General features: G+C 35.0%; 2 protein-coding genes across 3 annotated transcripts; one reads left to right on the top strand and one right to left on the bottom strand.

Moving 5' to 3' along the window:
• Positions 1-693: 693 nt before the first annotated feature.
• On the bottom strand, positions 694-13,211 carry LOC112020886 (uncharacterized). 2 transcript variants are annotated; one of them, XM_024053449.2, is made up of 6 exons: positions 13,072-13,210; positions 11,463-11,759; positions 10,492-10,626; positions 7,872-7,928; positions 4,751-4,885; positions 694-1,123 (listed from the first exon to the last, which is right to left on the bottom strand). In XM_024053449.2, exons 2-6 carry the CDS (start codon positions 11,754-11,756, stop codon positions 1,058-1,060), a joined length of 687 nt encoding a protein of 228 aa, XP_023909217.1. In that variant the 5' UTR covers positions 11,757-11,759; positions 13,072-13,210; the 3' UTR covers positions 694-1,057. The 2 variants fall into 2 exon arrangements, with proteins under 2 accessions (XP_023909217.1, XP_065628407.1); XM_065772335.1 differs by lacking the exon at positions 4,751-4,885 and having other exon boundaries at positions 13,072-13,211.
• Positions 13,212-16,000: 2,789 nt separating this feature from the next.
• On the top strand, positions 16,001-16,801 carry LOC136067082 (uncharacterized). Its single transcript, XM_065772362.1, has one exon. It carries the CDS (start codon positions 16,001-16,003, stop codon positions 16,799-16,801), a length of 801 nt encoding a protein of 266 aa, XP_065628434.1.

Raw genomic sequence — 16,801 nt, 5'->3', positions numbered from 1 at the left:
TTTTTAAATAACAATCAAGTAAAAAAAATCGATAATCATATCTTTGCGCCCAAAAAAAAAAAAGGCTTATTTTTTAAATACATAAATTTGTACACAAAAGCTAGCAAGAATTTGCAAATTTCTTGCCTTTCTTCCATAATTTTTCCAATTAACCACTGCCACATTGACAAACATTTGTAGCCCTAAATCACTACCATTGATATTGTATTTTGTTCATCATTGATTTTCTTGAAATTTTCCAATTTTGAACTAAATATCCCTAAATTACATTTCTTCAAATTTTCATTCAGGGCCATTGAGAACCGTGTCAATTGAGCCTAATCAAATCAAATAGAAGAAAACTTAAGTACATTATTTAGGTGTTATTTCTTAAGTTCTCATCTTAAGATTCTGTCATATGGTTGTATTTAACTAGAAATACACTTTCATCTCATAAAAAAAAAGTCACATGATAAAATCATAAAATGAAAACTTAAGAAACAGCATCTAAGTACTGTACCTAAGTTTTGCCTCTTGCTAAATTTCTAAATTGCAATTTTGAAAGTCAATATAGCCTCTCCTTTAGAAATTTCAAACAACAATTTTGCGGCAATGCTTAGATTAGGTATAATCACACAGAAATTCACAGGATTGAAATCGTCTTTTTTTTTTTTTTTTTTACAACACCACTGATAAATATGAACTAAAAAGCCATGGAGAATTTCAGTTTAAAATGAAATAAAGTCAAGGAAAATTTTCTAATTTACAAGATAAAAATCTATGATTAAAAATCACAAGGCATTAAAATTATAATCTATGGAGGCTTCATATGCCACTATAATGTATATGGGTAATAAACAAGTTGGAAGGACAAGGCAACAAGCTTCTTCGTGGCCTGCTGCCATCAGAAACATCACTAAAACAATTGATTGTAGGACTTCTACGGATCAAACGACAATTAAAATGGAGACTTGACCTTCAATTGATGGCAATGTTATATTGGTGGGTATGGTTCCTCCCTCATAAACCTGAGAAAACTATAACCGATTCATGGAAAATTCTGACTCTCCTGAGCTGTCTACTTGTAGATCCATTCGTTTGCACGGCCTCCAGACTCATCCATGTCTATAAAAATGCTAACTGCCTGCAACAATTGATAAATGAAAATGTTGACGAAATAAATGAGTAACAAACAAAGTCAGAGACGACTTTCTTTTCTTTTCTTTTGACTGAAAAGTTAGAAGAGACGACTTAGATTATGTGATTTCTTTTCCCCTTTCATTGAGCTCCATCCAATTTCATATATTCTATAGGACATATCCCATCACTTTTTAGTTGGTGCTTACCGCTTAGCCAACATTCTTTTATGAAATTACCACTGTCCTAGACTAGATCAAATGCCTAATATACATACCAATTCATAGCTAGATCTATAAATTGGACACATATGAGATATATGGAATCCAGGTTCTTTTTTGTCTTATGTTTCTTTTACTTGAATGACTACAATTTTTTATATTTCTTTTACATTATTTCATCTTCTTGGATGTGACATTTTAAGGGAAGTAGTCCCAAAACTATCAATTATTTGATGCTAAAGAAGAGGAAAGAATCATTTCAGGGCTTTTTTTTTTTTTCCTTGAAAAATCTCTTTAGGTACCACTTTTAGATTTTTTTTTTTTTTTTTTTTAATGGTTGTCTTGACTCTTGAGTCTTGACAGCCTTGGCCGGCCCTTGTTTTGTTGTGTAACGTGTAGAGTAGTCTTGTCTCATCACTCATGGCAATTGGCAACAAGCATTGAAGCTAGCTATCATTGGTTTTGATGAATCAAATAGTGATTCTCTTATGTCAATGTCATGTCTTGAGTTTTAGTTGTTTATAATTTTATATTTATAATATATTAATTATTAATTTTGATATTTTGTGCTTTATTCACGTAGTAATTTAAATATTTTTTTAATGAATTTTTTTAACGGGTCGGGTTATGAGTTATTTGGATTGGGTTGGGTTGACTCGCAAAAAATTGAGTTGGGTTACGGGTCAATTCGTTTTTACTTCGAATTAAAAAATCATGTTCAAATCAAGTATTTTTCGAGTCGAGTCGGGTCAGAAAATTATAGCCTGTATTGCCATGTCTAATTGTTGGTTTGCACAAAAGTTAGCTCTTCGGGTCGGGTTACAGGTTTTTTGGGTTGGGTTGGGTTGACTCGCAAAAAATCGGGTTGGGTCACGAGTCAATTTATTTTTGCTTCGAGTTAAAAAAATGGGGTTTGAATCAAATATTTTTCGAGTCGGGTTAGGTAAGAAAATTATAGCACGTATTACAATGTCTAATTGTTGGTTTGCACAAAAGTTAGCTATTTTTTTTTCTTTTTCTTTTTCTTTTTCGTCCAAACAAACATATAAGACCTCGACTCACTCCACAGTACTAAGAGCATTTGCAGCAGTGATGGTATAAAGCTATAATGCTATATTTTAGCTATACTAACACAAAATTGATGCTCCAGCAGTGGAGCTATATCCATTTTTTTTAGCTCCACATGAACAGTGCACATCTATTTATAGATGTGCACTGTTCATGAGAGCTAAAAAAAAATAACATTATTTTATTCCGGTTTTTTATTAAAAAAATCCTCTCTCTCTCTCTCTCTCTCTCTCTCTCGTTCACTCTCACTCTCACCGTGCCTCTCTCTCTCTCTCATTCACTCTCATCTCATCTTTCTCAATCTCACTCTCTCAACTCCGGTATCTCTCTCAACCTCACTCTCTCAACGTTGTGCTCCGGCCACTAGGTCGGGGTTGTGCTCCGGCCTCGTGGATCGAAGTGGCCTTCTATGGATCGTGGTTGTACTCCGTGCTCGTGGATCGAAGTGGCTTCCCTCACCTCCACTCCGCCGCTGGGTCGTGATTGTGCTCCGGTGTGCGTTGGTATCGAGGTTGAGATTGGTGTGTGGTTTCAATGTTTGGGTAGCTGGATTTGGGTTTGGTGGGTTTCGGCGTTTGGGTTGCTGGATTTCAGGGGTCACGGTGGAGATGGTGGTGGTGGTGGGTCGTTTTGCTGGTGGTGGGTCGTATCGGCGTAGGTTCGATTTGTGATGGCTGGGTTCGATTTGTGATGGCTAGGTCCGATTTGTGATTTATGGTTGTGGGTTCGATTTGGGTTGGTTTTTTTTTTCCTTGCTGTGGATTGGTGGCCGATGGTGGTGGTGGTTGTGGGTGTGGCAGATGGTAGAGGTGGTTGTGGATTTGTGGGTTTGATTTGCAACATTTTTTTTTTTTTCAACTGTGAACTGATGCTATGCTGGGTGGGGTGGTGGTTACGTGGCAATGTCATAGCTAGGTCTTATTGGGCATTGAGGTTATGTAGAATGTGTTGATTTTTTGTGTGATGTTTTTTTGAGTAGTAATATTTATTGTATTTGTTATTAATTATTTTATTGTGATTTTATTATTTTATTGTGTTGAAAGCTAAAATAGATTCACTTCTGCAGTATGTATGTAGTAAATAGATAAAGTAACTTTTTTTTTGTGTAGCTAAAAAGCTAAAAATTCTCTTTAAGGTACCACTTTTTAGTAAAGTAGAAAAAAGGGTCATCTACAAGATATCCTGGGGTGAAAGAAGAAAGAACTTTTTTTTTCCCTGACAACATAAACGGTACAACCGTTTTGTATTCTTAGTAAAAAATTTGGAATTCAAAAATTAGTATTCATCTTCTAGTAACACTTTTTTTTTTTTTTTTTTTTTCCATGTGATTGATAAGCTTTGGACCTAAAGTCTATTTTTATCCCCTTTGTAATAACATCTCAGAATAAAGTATTTTTTTATAATAGCATCATGAATAGTACGATAAAAGAGCAGTGCCCAATACACACTTGCAACTTTGACCACTTAAACGAGAGCTTATGAAGGTATTTAGTTCGCCGTAATGTTACATTATACTGTTATATTACATTATTGTAATCTTACATTAATGTAATCTCAATACAAGAATACAACATTACATTATTTAGAAAGATGATAAGATTAAGGTGATGTGATATATTTTGTAACTTTAGATGGGCATTTGGTTCGTTGTAATGTGCCTTTGATGTAATGCACATTACGATAATGTGACATTAAGGTTTTTAGTTTATTTTATTTTTTCTAACATTACCAAAATCTAAAATTACAAAATATATCAAATCACCTTAATCCCATCACCTTTCTAAACAATATAATGTTGTATTCTTGTATTGAAATTACATTAATGTAATATTACGGTGTAATGTAACATCACAACAAATCAAACGCCTAAGTGCCAATTGCCAATAAAAGAAAAGCACAAGATGTGTTGCTCCTACCAAGGCTGGTCCTGGGACTTCAAATTGGTCTTAACCTTATATTTGCAAAAGGGGCTGCTCCTATGAATTTGACCCAAATGCAACAAGGTTTTGACCCAAAATTTCAACTCATTAAAGAAAACCAGATTTGAGTTTGGCCATTCACCTTGCATATTCCTTTTGGTTTTTGCAAAATGCTCTAACAATGGGTTTCTACTTTCTATGACTTATGTAGTGAGCATATTTAACAAAATTTTTAAATTAGACCTTGTTTGTGGAGGTACATAAAACTTTGTGTTTGATGAGTAAATTTAAAACTTGTTAAGTATCATTTGTTGATTTGGGCTATCAAACTACAATGGTGATAAGGTAAAAACATAAAAATAAAATTAGAAGATACTACACTGATCATACAATGAATGCATGCAAATCATTTGACCAAAGTTTTACCTTTCCTATCCGAGGCCGCTCTTTCAACTTTATTAAGCTGTTTCGAATATGTGAGACAGCTCCCCAACATTTCAATGTATTTGCCACATCATCAAGCCTCAATAGATACTCTTCTTCAGTCAGCGGAAATGATCTCTAATAAGAGAACAAAGTAATTGGAACATGAGGCAACCAAGGAGGATTAATTTGTTACTACTCCACAAATCAGTCTGGTCATGATTTATTTTATAGGGCCCACATGTGAAGTCCAATTGAAATAAAAGTAATGTGGTTTGGTTTAGTTATATGTGTTCTAGGGTTAAAATAGTTTTAATTTGGTTTTTTTTTTTTTTTTCCATTTAGATTCGGTTGGTTTGGTATTAAAGGGAAATTTTGTAATTTTTGCAAATCCCCACGATTTAATGGTATTTTGAACATTTAGCTTAGACAAGATTCTTCTAAGTATCTTAGTTTCTTTGAGTCCAAGTTAATCTTCTATTAGTTATTACCTTATGAGGTTTTTGGTTTACTAGTTAAACTAGGAAGGCTTAATATTTTTTTTTTTTTGGTCAGCGGAAGGCTTAATATTACAAGTACTGAAAAGAGTCCTTATTTATATATTTGTTCTCAATGAACTCAAAGTCTCAAATAATAGATGTAGTTGATTAATTAAAATATTTTGTGTTTGAGCTTTGATGCGCATTAGCCTTATTGTTCTTTTTGCTCTCTCTCTTCTCCCTCTCTCTCCTTCTTCCCCCCTTTCTTGTGTATTGTCCATGGGTACTGTTCATACAACCCCTAAACACTATACATTACTCTCTTTTCCTTCTATTTTAAAACTCCAAGTCAAGCCCTTTCTCCTACCTCACAAAACCATAAAAACCCACTTACTTTCTCTATCAAATAGTCATAAAATTCTCATCAAACTTTAGACAGTTTTGAGCCCTAATCCTTTCTTTTAAACTTTAAACAATAAACTCACAAATCCTTCTAAACTTTAACCCAACGCAAGTGCACCTAGACAAATTTCCCAATTTATCCTAAGTCAGAGGCAGAGCACACCCATATAGGAATAAATAAATAATAAAATAACACAACACATTAGAGCAGTTCTATTATGGACCCAATGGTCAGTATCAACACCTATTAAATCAATGTGTTAACCAGAATTATTGAAAACAACCTTAAAAACCTGAAGGGGCAGAAACCAAAAGGCCTAAGCCTAGTGGCCCCCCAACAAGCCCTAAGGTCGAAGTTCAGCCCAAGAGGGGTCCAGCCCAAGGCCACATCCACATGACAACCCTGCTTCATCCCACCACACTACACTCTCAGCGCACTAACCAATATGGCCGTATTCAAGTGAGACCCTCTCCAACTGGGAGAACATGACACACGATGGCTGAACAGTGAACACCCATAAGGGTAAAGCCCCAGACTACGGTCAGGGAGTCCTGGAGCTTGATAATTGAGCATCCCCCACTTCAAAAGGAAAGCTTGAGAAAGGGAACTCACCCTATCAGCATTAATTGCCGTAACCGACCGTCCCCCCTTTTGCATTATATGCAACAAGACAAGTTGACATTGTACAACATTGGTGGGAATACCCTAGGAGCACACCCCCGCAGTCAACGTGAGGGAATGGGTGCATTGTCAAGACCACTCCCACTTTGTATGGAACTAATTACAATTCTCATTCACAAAAACCAACAAATACCCCCCTCTAAGCCATGGAATAAGGGATACAATCAAAATCCCGTTACTATGCAATTTTTCATTGAGCTTACTCTGGAATATCGTCACTGAATTAACCTTCGTAATGACCCTGACTAACCCCCATTAATTGGTTCAAAACCTAGGACTAGGAGGTAGGTTGTTTCGTCCTTGCAAACTCTCACCTGGTGAATTTTGCTCGTCCCACCACCCTATTTGGTCTGGAGTCCTTGGTGAAGTTTGTCTCTTAAAAACTCACCCCACTACAAAACTAAACTTAGAGATTGAATTTGTAGGGGCAGGGATGAAGCATTAAGGGGGAAAAAAAGGATCTAGCTAAAAAGGAACAATAATATGCAACCATATTAGAAACTTTTTTTTTAGAAGAACCTTATTTTAGAGCCTTGACAAGAAAAAGGTAATCTCGGGAAAATTACAATTGACTAATTTGACTCAGACTCTCTATAGGCAGCCTTTTTAACGGCTTCCTTTGTACACATAAGGGCTATATTGCTCTTACCAGATTAGATCCTTTTACTTTTTCTTTGTTCTTTTAAAAAAAAAAACTATAAATGATAATCCTTTTACCCATATGTCGCCATGGCTTGCATTTTCTTTAGTAACCCAATTATGTAAATACATTACTAACAGTAATGATATGCTTCTACTCTTCTATTTTCTTTGTTGAGCCCACTCAGATGGTTATATGTCATAATATAGGAGGTTCATGTTCATAGTTATAAAAAAATTAAAATGAAAGATTATATGTTTGGTCCCCTTATTTTTTGTTTCCAAAAACAATTTTCTATTTTTGAGACTAAAAAACTTATTTAGCAATCCATAATGGACAAAAAACAAAAAATGTTCTCAAAACTTAATTTGTGAAGGAAACTGAAAACATGTTAAAGGCTATTTTCAATTTGTAATTTTCAAAAGTCAATGAATAAAGGAATTTAATTTAATGAATCTGTCTCATTTAATGAGTTAGTATTAGAGTTCAAATCCTAGTAACAACATATTTTAGTATTTTCTATTTTTTTCTTCAAAAAACTATCTTTTTAATTTCAACTAACCAAACATGTTTTTTATTTCAAAAATACAAGAAAATTGTTTTTCTTTTATTCCCAAAACAAGTTTTTGAAAATAGAAAATAAAAACTGTTGCCAAACATAACCTAAGATAAAACATGTGTTCCAAAATTCAATTCAAATGAAAGCACCTCTTCCAAATTGGCCAAATGTAAATGAAAATTTTCTGAATTAACAGATATTCACATTGCCTATAAAACAATTGTTATGAAGTTCCTGTCTTTCTTTAAGAGTCTTAAGATCTTTTTATGCATTTCTGACACTTGTTCATTCTACTTAATCATAAGGATGTACCTCGAATTCCATTTAATAAGCAAATATCCAAAGCACAAGAATCTGCATACCTGCTCCATGTATTTCCACATCACATTCAAAGCAAGAAGATTTTTTCCCATGAACTCCTAGAGTGGGCAAGTAAAAGTAACATGTTAAATGATTAAAAAAAAAATTGCAAATAATCTAATTCAGGTAATATGAACATAGAAAGCGCAAGAGCAAGACTATTTATTTAAACAATAAATTTTCAGTTTCATGTCCAAAATATGTATTGATGGAGTTAATAAGGGTAACAATTTTCAGTTTCATGTCCAAAATAGCTCTAGTTGATTTTTTATATTAGCATTTTAATAAGGGTATAACAAAAGAGTCCTAATTTGGTAAGGATGGGGTGTAAAACTCATGTTTTACACCATCCAATAAGTGATTACTACATCAGCATTTTACTTAAAATTTAATACATCCTACCACACCAAATAACATCTCAATAATAAATGCCCAATTTGATTGGATTTATATATAGGTATTAGAATTGATTGGGTGTGGTTGTGCATATTTTTAAATAGAGATTAAATTCTATAAGGATGTGGTGTAAAACCCATGTTTTACCCCTCCAATCTCAACATGCCACATCATCTTATCACATATTTAAGAATAAACATAATCACACTCAATCAATTCTAATACCCATATATAAATCCAACCAAATTAGAAATCTATCGAGATGTTATTAGGTGTAGTAGAATGTATTGAATTTTAATAAATTATAAGTAAAATGCTAATGTGGCAATCACTTATTGGATGGTGTAAAACATAGGTTTTACACCCCATCCTTATAGAATTTAATCTCTTTTAAATATGTGATAAGATGATATGGCATATTGAGATTGGAGGGGTAAAACATGAGTTTTACACCACGTCCTATAAAAAACTAACTAGAACTAATTCTAACATGTAAGTTCAGAAATTCTTAAAGGATTTCATGTGCACGGTTTTTTGCAGAAATTATGATGATGAACTTTCACAGATTGCTTACTGCAGAAAACCTCCAAAAAAAAAGGATGCAGAGAAGATATGAAACCAATTGGGTTCCAGAGTTGATGATAAAAAGAGAAACCATTATTCAATCAATCAATCATCTTCTACTCACAAACATAACTGTGTGATATATTGATGAAAAGAAATGGTGTTCATTTCAACACAACCATTCAGTAAGCAAGCACAATTTATGTAGATAACTGATCGGTCAAGCTAAGAAAGAGGTACAGATTACAGCATCCCTAAACAAAACGATCCTTGATGCTTATCTTGCAGCCTATCTTGATTGAAAATTTGGTTTTGACTTCCCCAATCATTCTTGCAATAAATTGATCCATAATTGAGAGGAATTCCTTAATTCTCTAAAACCCACCACAGTAACTTTCTAGGAACTTTATTATATGCTTTCTCAAGTTCAAATGAAACTATTTCAATCTCCCTCTCTCTCCCTATGGGTAAGTATGTAATTATATAAAAGAAGGGAAAAATTAACAAAAGGGCATACCCCAGACCTCAGAAGAACAAACAAACACTCTAGTTGAGCTAAAGACTAGGGCTAGCAACTAAATATAAACCAAAACTACTTTTGATAACAAACTCAGCAATTAGCTTTCATCCATACAAGCTAAGTCAAACAAAAAAATGTTGTCAGAAATTTTCCAATTGTGCTGCAGCCAGAGATTAACTTGATTTTTTTTAAATGTCCTCATGGAATTTGCTCTGTGTCTAATGCACTTGTATTTGTTCTTTGAAAATTCCTAAAATAGTAGACTGGAACCAAAAATATAAGCTCAGTAATGATCATTGAAAACGAATTCCCTTTCTGGTATTCAATCATCCAAAACAGTGTTTGATGACAATACAAACTACAAGACACAAGTCATTGTCACGTAATGACTTCTGTCCGGTCCAAAAATGGCCATATGTACATTTATGCACTTTGAAATGCTTAACCGTTGAATCATTTTACAAAGACTGACATTTAACAGTGTTGGTCTAGAAGAGATCAATCAAAACTTTACTATCTGATCCACTTTGTCCCATGATCCTCAGTGTCTCATGTTGTCTCTTGGGAGCGATCTTTGCCCAGTGGCATCGGTCCAAACAACATCCCTAATTACCACAATCGGTCAACATTTTGTGCCTTAGTGAACTCCATCCTGTTATTTGACTATCAGTCAAATATGGGGTGTAAACACATACTTCAATCAAACTTAAAAAAAGCCCAAGTAAAGATAAATGTTCATTTGATGCTATTATCTTGCAAACATAGGTATGATTTTATAAAGAACAACAATGAACATTTGATGTTGTCGGAACTGAACAAGTTTCAAAGGAGAAGGGATTTTTTAGTGTTATTGTGACCAAAAAAAATACACAGTTGATTATAATAGATGCCAGAGAGGGAGAGAGCTCAAAACAGCTCCTACTTGCTTATCACAATAAATCCTTCTGGAAAAAGAAAATATGAAAAATCTAAAGTATAGCTATCCCTATAGTGCAACAACTACAAATTAACTAATGACATGGCTTTTTTTTTTTTTTTTTATAGGTAAGAAAAAATATTATTAAAGAAGGAATAGCATGAAAAATACCCAAGGTTCACTAACAAAGAGATAACATGGCTATTTTCAAATACAGAAAGCCTACCTTCTTTATTAGTTGTACATCATAAGACCTCCCGTACTTGTTCCTAATAAGGGTTGCAAGGTCTATCCCGCTAAAGGCAGAATCATCTGTACCAGCCATTCTTTCAAGATTCTCCCGAAGCATCTCACTGTTCAACTGAAGAATGTAAATTAAGAGAATGTTGATTCAGAACATTTAATTCCTCCATTAATTACTAGACATAGATTAGCATAACAACGTGTATTTCTTTAATGCACATGTTAGGTAATGAGGTTGTCTATTAGCAATCCATACCAGAATTTACTGATATCACACATAATATTATTCGTCTTATGTTTCATTCAAGCCATAGATAGAGCCCTGCAGCTGGAAAGAGATGTAACTGACAAAAATGTTTTAAACAAAACAAAATGAAATTTTATCTAGAAAATACATCAAAGAAATGCACAAGGAGCTTTTCAATCCTACAATTATTTAAAAAAAAAAAAAAAAAAAACTGAATCTAGTTCATCAATCTGTGCACTCAAAATGCTCACCCACTCCAACGTTGGATATAGCATTTTACTTTTTGATAATCTAACTGTTTCTTAAAGTGCTAATACTTGCAACCGGTACCTCAACAGTGAAGAAAAGATAAATCAACCAGTTAACAGTTAATCGAAATAGCAGAGAACCATAAGATGCAAAACAGTTTTTTTTTAAACTCCAATTTTTTTTAATTAAAAAACAAAAATCCAAATAGTCAATATTTATCTTGTTTTTTACAGTAGTAGGAAATTCACCCCAAAAAAAAAAAATACAAACATTGAAGCCTCATTGTGCATTTAATTTTAACTTTTTGATACAATGTTAAATTCCAACAGCCACATTGTGATAAACTCAGATTTGAAATGCAATTTGGAAAAAAAAACCACTTTCAGTCTACCCGTGGTTTTTGTCTATTGTCATTTTCACAGCAACAAATTAGGAAAAGAAAAGAAATGTTAACATACTCCTCCAGTATCGCCTTTTGGAGATTCTTTCTCATTATTCCCATCTTGTGGATCATCCGGATCCATGCCATCATCCACCTTACTGGACAAGGCAGGCCTGAATTTCTTAACACTTCGATGATATCTATGAGCAATGCATTGACCATGGAGAAAAACTAGTTTTTCCAGTCCTCTGGAAGGAGGATATGTACCAGAATATCCTGGAAATGGAATTTTCTTAAATCTTCCATTGATAAGATGCTCTTGAAATCCTAGCGACCAATTACAACGGTGGCTTGATATGGCGCTCATCATATCCTGCAAATCACATAATCATTCTAAAGTTTGTGAGAATATTTTGAGAGAAGATCATAAGCATATTATTTGTTTCAAGATAACTTGCAAAGAATTAAAAGTATTTAAGTAGAAGAACATAGAGTTATACTCGCATAAAATAAAACAAACAAAAAGCTAAAACCTTACAACAATGATTCATGAAGTAGATGGAAAAATTAAACTTTTCAAAATAATATTTTTCATTGTTTTGGACTTGAAATAACCAAACTTTACACTTGAAAGATTTTAATACGACCACTTCCCATTTTGTCAGATGCAGATGCAAGTAAAGTGCACTTTGTACAATATCGTCTTTGTCCCAAACAGCTAAACCAATGATTGGAATAACTGAACTTGTTAAGAGTCTTTGATAGATAAAGTCCACAGCCGTAATACAAATGATGAGACAACTTAAAGCGGTGGGATGGCAAGCATTATGTGTAATGTGTAAGCTGCACCATTGACTTGAGGATAGTTAAGATTAATACGGGGGGGCATTTTGTGGTTAGATTATCAAATTTTCATGATAGATCATGGTTAAGCAGTTTCAAGCTTCACAAATGACAAAACTTAGCTCTGGTCTATATAATAATGTAATTGTTTACTACTTCCAACTTTGGTTCTGGTTACTAAAAGAAGTTGATCAATCATTCCCACCAAAGTGGAAACCTCTTTTACGATATTGTGGTGTCATTTTCATTACACTTTCTATGAGCCTAACTGTACATTTTATAATTCAGATTAAATATTATATTATATAAGCCTATTTATATACACCAATTTCAAGTGAAAGAAACATCATGTAGGTTTTTTTATGGTGAGCTAACAACTTCAATTGGACTCCAAATGCAAAATCAAAATAATTGTTTGGCAAAAATAGATTTCCTAGATTGATATAATAGCGAATATACACCTCCTCGTGTCTACGATTGTTGCGGAGGAAAATATTAGTAAAATATGCACAGTACGGAGAGAGTTCATTCAAACCAACCAGGTTAGTATTGATGGATTATCCTTCTTCTTTTTCTTCTTTTTTTTAACATAGAAACTACACACAGATTTCTCCACTAGTTTTTTAATATTAGAATTGTTGTTGAATGGATTAAAATGAAAACACGCGCGCGCGCACAAACCAAGTGAAAGAAATGCAAAAACAGTAGGTGATAAGAGAGAGCAGAACAGAAGTGAGATGGGTTAATAATAAGTTGAGAGAACGATGAGCTATGTTTTGTTCAACTAGAGAACAAAACATAGCTCAGAAAAATATGAATTAAAAGAGAGAGAGAGAGAGAACCTGGTGTGAACAGTGAAAGTCAGAGCAAATGAGATGAGAAGCAGGGGCTGTTGGTATCTGGATAGAATAGTAGGAATCACGAGTGTTGGGCCTTCCAACCTCCAACAGAGCAACTTTCAGCCATCAGTTAATTTTGCTGGTGCTTCCTATTTTTTTACAATTATTTAAAACAGACTACACGTGTCTTCACATTCAATTTTATATCTATAAATATCCTCCTTACAAATATTTTTAAATACCATAGAGGTAGAATAAGGTGCTGCAATGGATCTAAATAGAAAGTGTGACCTCTAATAGTCGGGCCTTGGTTTAATCAATAAGTTTATCAAACTCTCTGACATATAAATATTAAAACATATTCTTAGACAAGTACACGTTAATTAAAAAAATACATTTTATTATATATAGTTAAATCCAACATTGTATTCACAAATATATTGTTATATTCGAATTTTGTTTACTTGATAATTAAGTATAAATCTAAGTTTGAACTTTAGCTTGTTTTTTAAACAAATAAACATAAACAAACATTTTCTTAAGCCAAGTTCAAACTGTTTAAAAACAGTTTGGTTAATATATAGCACTACATAATTGATTGTTTCATCTTTCATTTAGGTTTAATAGGAGTGCTTCATTTTAGTATGTACGTCTAAAACCCTCTCCAACTCTCCTATGTTGATAATTGAGTTGGGATATTTATGGAAACTAGTCATAAACCTACACAATGCGCAGGGAAGTTTAAACTTCCACAATATATTTTGACAATTTATATTTGTAATTTTTTTTTATCTTTTTGAAGTATTAGTTATCTTAATGGTTGGGTTAGTGAACTTTACCTTTATTTATACAAAAAATAAATAAATATTGACTGTGAGAATAAGAGTCCAAATTTATATATTGGTCCTTGGGCTTAACCGAGAACGTGAACATGTCCAAGAAGAAGTATATGATTGGGAGAGGCCCAAAGTTGAGAATCACGTAAGGAAAGGATGGAAGAATATAGTCTGAGAAGTATATCCTTCTCGGATACGATGAATATCAGTCAAGCAGGTACTTGGGCAATTTATGTGACCTTCCAGGAAGTTTCAACAATAAGGATGAATTTCAGGCACATACAAAGATGATAAGAATACAGAAATATCTAAAAGAAAAGCTGCTACGGCCGTATTAAATGCACTGCAGCAACTTTTTTAGCCGCATTTATGTGGAGAATACCCCTGAACAGTGCAGTATCAACTATCACCATTCATAGAGAGCCAAAGAAGATGTCTGATAGGACATGTACTCAAGTGAAGGCTTATATGATTAACAAGTGTACAATCAAGATGATCTGAAAGTGAACTATATAATGTAAAAAAAACCTCCCATAAGAAGGGGATCAGAAAATATAGTGAAACAGAAGAGAGAAAGAATTACTGTAGCACTGAGGACTATATTAGCTTTCAGGAATAGTGGTTCAAATGATAGTTCATCTCCTTGGATACTAAGTTCATCGAGTTTTGCGTGTGTTTTTGTGCTTGTTCATCTTTTAAATCCTTACTAGCCGTTGTCCAATTCACAAATAGCCTAGCTCTTTCATCCACTCTCTACAAATTTATTATATTGGGCTCATTGGGCTCACATCTCATATCTTCTGGGCTTGTACTACAAATCGTGACCCTACAATAGGCGTCGTCTGTGGGAAGAGCTTGAGCGAGAGTGAAAGCAACAGTTGACGATGGCAGAACCAGGTCCACAACCAGCAGAATCCAGGGCATCTCAACATGGTGATCCTTTTCTCAACCTGGAACAGAGAGGTGATCGTGAAGATAGTGTGCATACCACACATGAACATGCAGAACTATCAAGGTTGAAGTCATATTTCCCATGCAAAAAATAACAAGAACATGCAACTAGAGATTGATCAATTAAAAAGGGAGTTGCGTCATGCAAAGAAGAAGCGGACTTCTTCGAACTTTGACGATTATTCTGATGACAAACAGGATATTAATTACAGGCGGAGGTCTTGAACACCACCTAGTGAATCCTTTTCCTATGAGGATGAGCATTATCGTAAACGACGGTCTCGAAACCTGTCACGTGGAGGCGTAGGGAATGATGCTATGAGCAAAGCCCTGAACCAAATCTCTAAGTCGTCCTTCACACGCAAGATTGAAGAGGCAAGACTTCCTCATCGTTTCATCAGCCAATGTTCACTATCTATAATGGTCGAATAGACTCTGTGGAGCACATGAGCCATTTCAACCAAAGAATGGCTGTCCATTCCAAGGATGAAGCTTTGATGTGTAAGGTTTTTCCCTCCAGTCTAGAACCAGTTGCAATGAGATGGTTCGACAGCCTGAGAGCAGATTCTATAAATTCCTATAAAGAGCTTACTCAAGCATTTGGTTCCGTTTTGTCACATGTCGTAGAGTCGCTCGGCCTTTGGCTTCCCTACTATCCTTGAACATGTAAAAGGGTGAGACCCTGAAAGCGTATTCAGATAGGTACTGGGAGATGTTTAACGAGATGGATGGTGATTTTGACGAAGTGGCCATCAATACTTTTAAGCTTGGCCTCCCCACCGACCATGGTTTGAGAAAATCTCTGACTGGCAAACCTGTCACCAATGTGCGTCAACTGATGGACAGGATTGATAAGTATAAAAGGGTTGAAGAGGATCAACAGCAGTGGAAAGGGAAGGATAAGGTTATCCCTCAAGAGAGAAGGGATTTCAGGTCGGATCGTTACAGTAACAATAGACCACGGAGAGATTTTGTTGGACAATCAGGGTCAGCGAGTCTTTAAGCAATCAACGTCGTGTTCCGAAAGCCAGTGCATCAAGTTTTGGAGAAGATTAAAAATGAACCGTTCTTCAAACAACCGAATAAGATGATGGAAAACCCTGAAAGGCGAAATCATAATCTCTATTATCAGTACCATCAAGATCATGGGCATACCACAGAAGCTTGTAAAGAGTCTGTGGGATCACTTGGACCAGCTTGTCCGCGAGGGTAAATTAAAACAACTCCTGCATCATCCCAGTGGTCAAGGGAGCCAGGCAAGCTCAGAGTCTCGAAGAGATGCTTCTTCAAGACCCCACTTGGGAACTATCAATGTCATCTTTACTGCACCGGGAAGAGCAGGATCCTGCCCGTCCAGGGTAATGTCCGTAGCTCGTCTATCCACAGGAGACATTAATCAGGATCCGAAGATGGCTAAAATGAAAATTCCATCAGTCTTACGCTTCTCAGATGATGATAAGATTGGAACCATCCAACCCCATGACAACGCTTTGGTAATCACTCTCAAAATTGGAGGGTATGATATGAAGAGGGTGATGGTGGACCAAGGCAGTAGAGCTGAGATAATGTACCCCGACCTCTATAAGGGGCTAAACTTAAAACTTGAGGACTTAACGCCCTATAGTTCCCCCCTGGTGAGTTTCGACGGAAAAGTTATTGTCCTAAGGGGCCAAATACGATTACCTGTGCAAACTGGTCCGAAAATAGTAAGGGTAGATTTCATTGTTGTAGACGTGTATTCGCCCTATACAGCAATCGTGGCCAGACCCTGGCTTCATACACTAGGGGCTGTTTCTTCTACTCTACATCAGAAGGTCAAGTATCCATCTGAAGGCCAGGTTAAGGAAATTTTAGGAGATCAATCTGTGGCCAGACAGTGCTTAGTGGCTGCCATTCAACATAAGCCCGAGGCTAAGTCCTCGACCTATGCTGAAAAGAATTTATAA

Source organism: Quercus suber, unplaced genomic scaffold, assembly GCF_002906115.3.
Source record: "Quercus suber isolate HL8 unplaced genomic scaffold, Cork oak 2.0 scaffold_57, whole genome shotgun sequence".
Lineage (NCBI taxonomy): Eukaryota > Viridiplantae > Streptophyta > Magnoliopsida > Fagales > Fagaceae > Quercus > Quercus suber.
This window is presented reverse-complemented; position numbering and strand designations above follow the sequence as displayed.